The following is a 9,352-nucleotide window of genomic DNA, read 5'->3' on the forward strand; positions in this document are numbered from 1 at the left end:
GGGTCAGGGCACGGTCCGTTGGGGGAACCCCTGCCCCCCAGAGGAGTTTAGAGAGGGATCAGGGCACGTCCGTTGGGGGAACCCCTGCCCCCCAGAGGAGTTTAGGGAGGGATCAGGGCACGTCCGTTGGGGAAACCCTGCCCCCCAGAGAAATGGGAGGGTGGGGTGGGAAGGGTCTTGTGCAGGATCCCCTGCCCGGCAGAGAAGTGTGGCGTGGGTCGGCGCATGGCTCTTTGCCCATCGCACTGGCTGCCTGGCACCGGGCGGGGAGCGAACAGCCGCGAGCCAAGCCAAACCTGAGCCCCCTCAGGCACCAGCTCCTCCAACACGTGCATCCCGCGTCCCGCCCCCCGCGCCGGGACTACACTTCCCAAGAAGCCGTGCGCCTAGCCAGGCAGAGCCGAGACCAATAGAGAGAGACTTTGCTCCGCGGGCGATGCCTGCCGGACGTTGTAGTCTAACCACCTTCGGCTTCGCCGGAGAGGGGCGAGCAGGAGGCGGCCGGAGAACTACGAATCCCAGAGCGCTTTGCGCCTGCGGGAGCCAATGAGAGACGCGCATGCGGAGGACTGCGCAGGCGCTGTTTGGCTGGCTCCTCATGTGGAGGTCAGGGCTGTGGCAGGAGGTGAGTGGAGGAGGGGGGAGTTGGGGGTCCAGTCCGGTCCGGTCCCCGCCGGGAGTGGGGGAGGAGCGCTGGCTGCGGACCCGGAGAGGGAGGTGGAAGGCCGGGGTCAGAACCGGAGCGCGTGAGGCGCCCCGCCCACCGTGGGGCCGGGAGCTGGGAGCGGGGCCTCCTTTGGCGGGAGAGCGGGGCCGGGGGGTCCTGGGGGAGCCGGGCTGGGGGGTTGGAGGGTCCTGGGGGAGGAGGGGAGCGGGGCTGGAGAAAGATGGGGGAGGGGCAGTTGGGGGACCCTGGCGGAATTGGGACGGAGGGGGGGGGTGGAGGATGGGGGGGGGGAGGGGGTTGGTGGGTTTTGGAGGAGGGGAGCAGGGCTGGAAGAGGGGTCGGAGGGTCCTGGGGGAATTGGGACGGAGGGGGCTGGAGGAGGATAGGGGCTGGGGAGGAGGGTCGGAGGGTCCTGGGGAGTTGGGCTGGAGAAAGATGGGGAGGGTCAGTTGGGGACCCTGGGGAGTTGGGATGGATGGGGAGCAGGGTGGAGGATGGGGCTGGGGAGAGAGGGGTTGGTGGGGTTTGGGGAGGCGGGGAGCAGGCCTGGAGGAGGGGTCGGAGGGTCCTGGGGAATTGGGATGGAGGGGAGCAGGGTGGAGTATGGGGGCTGGGGAGGGATCCTGGGGAGGCGGAGGAGCAGGGCTGGAGGAGGATAGGGGGCTGGGGAGGAGGGGTCGGAGGGTTCTGGGGGAGTTGGGCTGGAGAAAGATGGGGGAGGGTCAGTTTGGGGACCCTGGGGGAGTTGGGAAGGAGCGGGAGCAGGGCTGGAGGAGGGGTTGGAGCGTCCTGGGGGAATTGGGAAGGATGGAGGATGGCTGTCTTGAGGGGCTGGTGCCAGGGGGAGGATGATGGGGGGGAGTGGCTGGGGAGAGGGATTTGGAGGTCCTGGGAGGGAGGACAAAGCAGTGGAGCCCTAGTGATGGGATGTCTCTGGAAGGAAGCCTTGCCCTAGTGCGGAGGCGTGGAGTGGAGTGAAGTCTGTGGCCTTTGCAGCATCTGACCTCTGAGAGCCTGGAACCTGAGGAGAAGGGAAGGGGAGCTCCACAGAGAGGCTAGTCCTGTTGGGCTCCCTTAGCAAGGGAACAACCCCCAACTGGGCTTGAGGTGTGATCTGACTGGGAAGGGGGCCTGGAGCTGCAGCTGTTCCTGCTGTGATGAATGCTGTCAGTGGGAATGGGAGTTATTTATTGCTCCGTCCTGCAGAGAGAGAGGAAAACATAGGCTCCTTATGTAGTACCTTTCTAATATGTTTACTGGATTTTTGCAGGTGTGACTCTGCAAAGAGGCTTCAGTTGGACTGACAAATGGCTTCCAGACTGTTGGAGAACATTGGCAAATTTGGTTTGGGATTAGCCATCGCAGGGGGAGTTGTCAACTCCGCTCTCTATAATGGTGAGGAGCAGAAATAATCTTTCTCTACTAAAAATTAGTGAAGCTGAGATATTTATAAGAGAGTATAAATTTGCCTTGAGATAGTCCTTAAGATCAGATCTGAGGATTGGGAGAACTAACCTAATTGGCCTTCCTGGCCTTCATTCTTGGGTGCTCTGCTCCTTGTGTTGTCACTCACACCAGTGCAAAATGGGTGTATAGAATTATCATTCTTAACTGCTAGTATTTGAAAACAATGTAACTGACAACACAAGGTGCACAAAACAGAGAATCAAATCTCCTGCCTAGAAAACTGTCTTCTGTGGTGTCCTAGAAAGGTGAGTGGTCTAGTGATTGAAAGTAGGGGACTAGGAGCCAGAAATTGTTTTATCGTTTGCTTTCCTACTGACTGACTTGACTTTGGGAAAGTCACTTAACTTACTTGTACCTCAGTTTCCCCATGTTAAATAAGAATACTTGATTAGCCCCCTGGGAGTTGGAGAGGCTTAACTAATGTGGATAGGCCTGTGATACCCTCTGTGAAGCGTTTTGGTAATGTGCAAAGTACGATTAATGATGAAGGTTAAAGTATGTGATCTGCTCTTTTTTTTTCCCTCTAGTTGACGGAGGACACAGGGCCGTTATCTTTGATCGATTCCGTGGTGTTCAAGATGTGGTGGTAGGAGAAGGAACCCACTTTCTCATCCCCTGGGTACAGAAACCAATCATCTTTGACTGTCGTTCTCGCCCACGTAATGTCCCTGTCATCACCGGCAGCAAAGGTGAGCGGTCTGGACAAGTGGCAGCTGTGAGAGCAACATTGGTGTCATTCACCCAGAGTCCCTTAGGGTGTGTTTACACCACAGTTAGACATCCGAGGCTAGCCGGTGCAGACATACCCTTAGTGCCCATGTCAACTAGAGCTCAGTCCTGCAAAATGTTGGCTGCCTTGCACTCCTCATGAAGGTGATGGCAGAAAAAGGTTTTCAGCACCTCGCAGGATATAGCTGCCTCAACATTAAGGCCTTGCAAGATTGTAGCTCCTCAAAGCACCTCTTTGATCCTATGTCCTGTCCCTTATTCTCGTGTTGCTTTTGGGTGACTTAGCAAAATAAGCTAATGGGGATGGGATCCCGGGGACAAAATAGGGCTAAGTAGGCAGGGCCAGAGGGATGGGAAGTCTCGATTTTCATGGTCTGTGTCCTTACAGAAAATGATAGGACAAGAGCCCTATCCTGATTTTCTGGTGTGGCAATCCCATGGGTGCTAGCGTCAGTCTGGCACGTGGCCTCTGCCAGTAGTCTGTTCTGTGATGGGCAGTGATAAGGAACCCTTTCCTCAGGCCTTGAGATTGTCCCTTAAAGACAGTTTCCCCATATGTAGAGTCAGATAAATAATTCCCAGCCTCAGAAGCAAGACAAAGCTTAAATCATGTTTGTAAGAGGTGTTGAGATCCCCAGTGAAGGAGACAATAGAAGGACAAATTGGGCAGGAGAGAGACCTGCTGCTGCAAATTTTGGGGGAAGGAAGAGATCTGAACACATTTGCCTTTCCCTATTTGATGACTGTGGAAAGCGCAATCGCATGCTATCCCTTGTCCCTGTGATTTGTTGTCTGACTCATGCACCTATCTCTGCAGATCTACAGAATGTGAACATCACACTGCGTATCTTGTTTAGACCAGTTGCCGCCCAGTTACCTCGAATTTTCACTAGCCTCGGAGAAGATTATGACGAGCGTGTACTGCCATCCATCACCACTGAGATCCTAAAGTCTGTTGTGGTAAGGACCATGCAACGGCTTGTGCCAGTTGTGCTGCGGTGATCTTCCTCTAGCAGCGAGAGGCCTAATTTAGCATGGATCGTTCAATGCTCCAGACTAGAGACCCCCTCCTGCAAGTTGTCCTCCAGAGAATGGAGATGGTCATACTGCTGTTAGCTTCTCTGCCATCCCCCTGTTGGGAAGAGTTGATAGTTGCATCAGATACTGTCTTGTTGAGCACGGGGAGCTGAGTTCATTTTAACGCTCCTCAAAACTGTTCACTCTTGAGTGGGGCTATCTTCAGCCCCTTCTCCAGCCTTGAATCGCTGTGGGGCTTCCCAGCAAAAGGAGTCCCTCTCCTCACCTCTGTATGTACTTAAACTCACCCACTGAGTAGGTACAGCGCACACACTATCATGTAGGCCCTGCTGGGCAGTCACTGCTGTAGCTTGTGCTTAAGGACTGGATGGGAGCCTGTTTAATTCAAAGGAACAGGTAGCTCAGCATTTCCTGCTCTTTGGGTGTGGGGACACCAGACTCATCTGGGGGTGGGGGGTGTGCAGGATCTGTGGAGAGCTGAACGAACCCGGATTTACATGCACACTGCACACCTGTCTGCTTCACCTGCAGCATGAGGCGCAGGCAGCTCCTTGAAAACTGCCCACCTTCCCTCTCAGCTTCCTGTGAAGAAGCCTCAGGCAGCCCCATCCCCAAGCTAGGCTTCTCTTCTCCAGTCTTGTAGGAGTAAGCTGCAAAAACATGTGGCCTTCTGGAAAGTGGAGGGAGAGGCGCTACACAGTACAAACACACTATAGGGAGAAAAAAGAAAGGGGTGTGTGGGTGGGGGCTGGGACGGGGCAAGAGAAGGAAGAACAAAGGATGATAGGAATTGGAAGGAAAGGAGGAGCAGCAGCAGGAACTGTACTGCTGTAATAGAGGATGCTATAAGGGGCACAGGGAGTGTCCTTGACGATCAGTTGCAAGTAGGCTCCAAATGAAAAGGGCTGGAATTCTCCTTTAGGCTGCAGCCCCCAAAACCTCCCTGTCTGTGGTGGGGGAAAGCTGGGTGGAGACGCTCAAGATGTCGTGAGCTTTCCTTTGTTAGAATCTGCATGTTGTCTGTGCGTGTCTCTTTCCCCTCTCACTTCTGCTGCCTGTCCTGGCTTCAGGCTCGTTTTGACGCAGGAGAGCTGATCACACAGAGAGAGCTGGTTTCCAGGCAAGTGAGCGAAGACCTCACGGAGCGAGCAGATACCTTTGGCCTCATCCTAGATGACGTTTCCTTGGTAAGAGCTCTCCCTTTTTAGGAGTTTGCTCAGATAAGAGCCAGCAAGTGTATAGTGGGATTGAAGGCTGGGCCTTGTGGTTTTTATCCTAGGTCAGGGGAGGAACGTGATACATTGGGTAAGTCGACACTGCAATAAAATACCCGCGGCTGGGGCTATAAAAATTGCATTGTCGCTGTTTGGGCTCAGGTTAGAGCCTGGGCTCTGAGATTCTGCATGTGGGGAAAGTCTGGGGCCTCATGCTGGAGGCCAAACATCTACACTGCTATTTTTAGCCCAACCCCATGTCAGCTGATCTGGGCTCTGACGCTCAGTGTCACAGGTTTTTTTTTCTCCCAGTGTAGACATACCCTCAGTGGCTAGGACAGGGCGCTGGTAGTTAGTTATTGGGTTTTGTTCCTGGCGGCTGTTACTGAGTTACTGTGACTTGAGCAAATCCTTGAGGACCTGGGCTGTATTGACTTGCTGGCTGACAACTGTGCCTCGGTTTACAAACTGCTTAGAGACTCTTGTGGAAGGCCCTATATGTGCATAAGGGGATCTCTCACCAAGGCTTCTGAAACCCTGCAGGACAAGCTACAATACCCTGAGCGCCCAGTAAAAAAAAAAAAAATCCAAACCTTGTTTGGCATCTTTCCCTTCAGTTTTCTGCCAACAATTAATTCCTCCTCCTGGCTACCCCCTGTTCTGAGACCATCCTTGAGGTGAGCTCTGCTCTAGTGCTTGTTGTAACTGAAATCATTTTATTACCTGCACTGCACTGCTGGGATTTCCCTATAGTAGCCTATCAGAGCAGACTCTGGACTTGGCTTTGAGGTGCAGGATGTATTCCTTAGAAAAACACTCTTGGTGAGGTGTGTTCCCTGTCCCAGTATTTCCCTTCTGGAAGTGAGTATTGGCTCTTTCTACCTGATGCGGCTGCCTTCTGAACATGCTGCTGAGGGAGGCTCACCTTTCCCCTGTTGCATCTCAGTAGAGCGCAGCTGTTCAAACTGTGTGCTGAGAATACAAGTACAGAACTGAGCGGGAAAAGTGGGTCGGTTTCAGGACAGCTTGACCTACAGCGAGCTCCCCCTACTGGCTGCATTGGGAAGTTACAACAGGACTTTATGGAAGGATAGTGTAATGTTTCTGTGACGCTATGTCTGCAGTACTGCAGTAAGTCGACCTACGCTACACAACTGGAGTCGATATACCTTAGGTTGAGTTACCGCGGGGGGGTCAACGTGAGAAACTCTCCCAACGACTTACTTTACTCTTCTCGTCAGGGGTAGAGTACAGGGGTCGACTGGAGAGCGATCCGCTGTCAATTTGGCAGGTCTTTACTAGACCCGCTAAATCAACCACCAGTGGATCGATCTCAGAGTAGTGTACATGTTGCCTGAGTCTAAAGCCTACTGTGGGATGATTCCGTTACCCAATTTTGGGGGGGTTTACTTAGTAAATGCTTTTCAGCTCTGTTCTCCCCCACCCCTCACCGCCCATTACATTCAAACAGAAACCAGTTGAAGGTAGAAACGGAGTCAAACCTGATCGAAGAGGCTGCTGCTCCATTCACGTCAATGGAGCTAAGCCTGTTTACATCAGATCTGAGTTCACTGTAGAACATGGTGTGGCTCTCCTTCTTGGTCCAGTATACCAAATAAGATCTCTGAGGAAGAGGGATCTCCTTCCTCTTCTCTCCTCCAGCTTCAGTGATACAGGCAGTTTTCCTGCCTCTCAGATGGTGAGTGGTTCCTAGCAGCAGAACTGTCCTAATGGGTACTCTCATCTTGCTTATTTCTCCCCCCTCAGACACATCTGACCTTTGGGAAGGAGTTCACGGAGGCAGTAGAATTGAAGCAGGTGGCCCAGCAGGAAGCAGAGAGAGCCAGATTCATAGTGGAAAAGGTAGGTGCCCGTGGACGACTTCAGGCTGGGAACTGACTCAAGTGTCATCCAGTTCCTACCCCGACTAGTAACATTCATTGGGGGGAGGGATAGCTCAGTGGTTTGAGCATTGACCTGCTAAACCCAGGGTTGTGAGTTCAATCCTCAAAGGGGCCATTTAGGGATCTGGGGCAAAAATGAGTACTTGGTCTTGCTAGTGAAGGCAGAGGGCTGGACTCTATGACCTTTCGAGGTCCCTTCCAGTTCTAGGAGATAGGTATATCTCCAATTATTTTATTTTATTTATTTTTTTATTCATCTGTCCAGTGTTCTGAAGCACTTAAGAATGCTCTGACCAGGAAAGCATGCCACAAAACAAACAGGCTCAATCTGTTCTTAATAGTCACACCCCAAAGCTGTGCTGTTCTGCTGAGTTCTGAAATCATTATTGAATAGTAATGTTCTCTGGGAGGTTTTTAAAGGAGGGAGTTTCTGACTTGCTGAATCTTTGAAACAGTCAATTAAGCTCTCCATGTTCCAGTCTGGAGAATGGGTATAGTACCTACTTCAGGTGGGTGCTGTGTGGCTTAATTCTTTGCATTGTACTGGGAGATCCTTGGCTGATCTGAGTGCAAAGCATTGAAAGTTTCAATAAAAAATAGTCTTGTTTACAAAACTCCTGGGCATTGTTGGAAACACAAGTTTCATATTGACACATGCTGAAAATGAAACTGATTGGAAACAAAGTGAAACTAACCATTCCAGTTGTAAGATGGTAAGGAAGCAAGTCTGTGCACCTTTAGCTGGGATCTCTTACTTTGCCAGTGCCCCTCATTTCTTGTCAATTAATGGCCTGGCTGAGCTCCCTTGTTAAGGCTGTTGGTGAGGGAGAGGGGAAGTACAGGTCTTAAATCGCCAAGGACAGCAGCTGCATTTTCCTCCTGCTTTTCAGCTTCTTCATTCCACCTATTCCTACCCTACATGTCTGTTCTTTTTCGCTCCCCTTGCAGGCTGAGCAGCAGAAAAAAGCAGCTGTCATTACTGCTGAGGGGGACTCAATAGCAGCCGAGCTGGTTGCCACCGCGCTGACCGCAGCCGGCGACGGCCTGATTGAACTGCGCAAGCTGGAGGCAGCTGAAGACATCGCTTACCAGCTCTCACGGTCCCGCAACATCACCTACCTGCCGTCAGGCCAGTCGGTGCTGCTCCAGCTGCCCCAGTGAACGTAGTATTGCAGCCACCTAATTGCCTCTAAATAATCCCTTAAACAAAAAAAATCATTGAGATTTCCTGATTGGGTAAAGCAAAGGAAACAAAATTAAATGCATCCTCAATCTCATAACACTCAGCTCTCTTTGACAAGAATACTGAGTTCCTCCGGTGGCCTTGTACGCTCAGTGCAGAAGCTGCAATGGTCAGTAAACTAGATGGAAGAAATTGCCTCTTTTCCGGCAGCTTGAGAATCTGGGGTAGAGTGGGGCGGGGGGAAATGATGTCTTGTGTTCGCTTCTTGGATGAATCTGTAGTAGCCCAGGCCATTCTCTGTTAACCATAGAAATTTTGTACCAGTGAGATTTTGTCATGCTTCACAAAGCACGGTCAATATAAGCAATGGCACGCGTGCCCTGGACTACTGCTGTTTGTCCTGCTGCCTACAGAAAGGGAATGAGAGTGCCGAGGGCCTTCTTCCTTGGTCAACCCAGTGTTTTGCAGGTGTCAGCTGAGGCTAAGAGGACATCTGTTGTCAGGTTAGCAGCTCTGCTCTGATTGGCTTTCTGAACCGTGGCATTGTAGGCAGGAGGTGTGACCTTATGGCATGTGTCTGGGGGTGTCAGCAGCTGCGTTCCACCCTTTCCAAAAGGTGGAACTTTCCTGATGTAGAAGTGAAGCTTTTTCTACTATACAGGAAACATTCCTTCTGTGCATAATGAAATAGTTCCCTCTCTCCGCCTCCTCCCCCTCCTTGGTGTCCCGAGTGCTGTGACTCCCTGTTGTACACGGGGTTCGGTCTCCACCAAGGTTGGTAAATGTGGTGGCATTTGTGTCTACTTCGGACAAAGGTGGGCTGACTTAATGTTCCACGGTTCAGACAGTCTGATTTTTGGCAGTATGATTTGCTGCAGCACCACTGCTGCGTTTTTATTTAGGGAACCTGAATTACTATGAGGATGTGAAAGATGAAATTGTATAACCCAGCCTTCAGTAAATGAAACCACCACCCTGCCCAGCTTTGTCATGTTTCATTTCTTAAAAGAACGAAGTTCTGAAAAAAGGTGCTTCTTGTTGTTGCTATTTCAGGTCACAAAGCAAAAGTCCCCAGCAGCAAGATTCTCTCTGGCTCAAAAGAAGGGTGTGTCTTGAGCACAATTCCCAAGCAGTGGAACTGGAGCAAAAC

The 9,352-nt window shown here is 51.7% G+C and overlaps 1 protein-coding gene across 2 annotated transcripts; it reads left to right on the plus strand.

The window, feature by feature from the left end:
• Positions 1 to 489: 489 nt before the first annotated feature.
• On the plus strand, positions 490 to 9,181 carry PHB (prohibitin). 2 transcript variants are annotated; one of them, XM_039516729.1, is made up of 7 exons: positions 490 to 625; positions 1,938 to 2,062; positions 2,662 to 2,823; positions 3,681 to 3,823; positions 4,972 to 5,088; positions 6,883 to 6,978; positions 7,968 to 9,181. In XM_039516729.1, exons 2-7 carry the CDS (start codon positions 1,975 to 1,977, stop codon positions 8,178 to 8,180), a joined length of 819 nt encoding a protein of 272 aa, XP_039372663.1. In that variant the 5' UTR covers positions 490 to 625; positions 1,938 to 1,974; the 3' UTR covers positions 8,181 to 9,181. The 2 variants fall into 2 exon arrangements, with proteins under 2 accessions (XP_039372663.1, XP_039372664.1); XM_039516730.1 differs by lacking the exon at positions 490 to 625 and adding an exon at positions 656 to 730.
• The last annotated feature ends 171 nt before the right edge of the window (positions 9,182 to 9,352 follow it).

Source organism: Mauremys reevesii, linkage group 27 (genome assembly GCF_016161935.1).
Source record: "Mauremys reevesii isolate NIE-2019 linkage group 27, ASM1616193v1, whole genome shotgun sequence".
Taxonomy (NCBI): domain Eukaryota; kingdom Metazoa; phylum Chordata; order Testudines; family Geoemydidae; genus Mauremys; species Mauremys reevesii.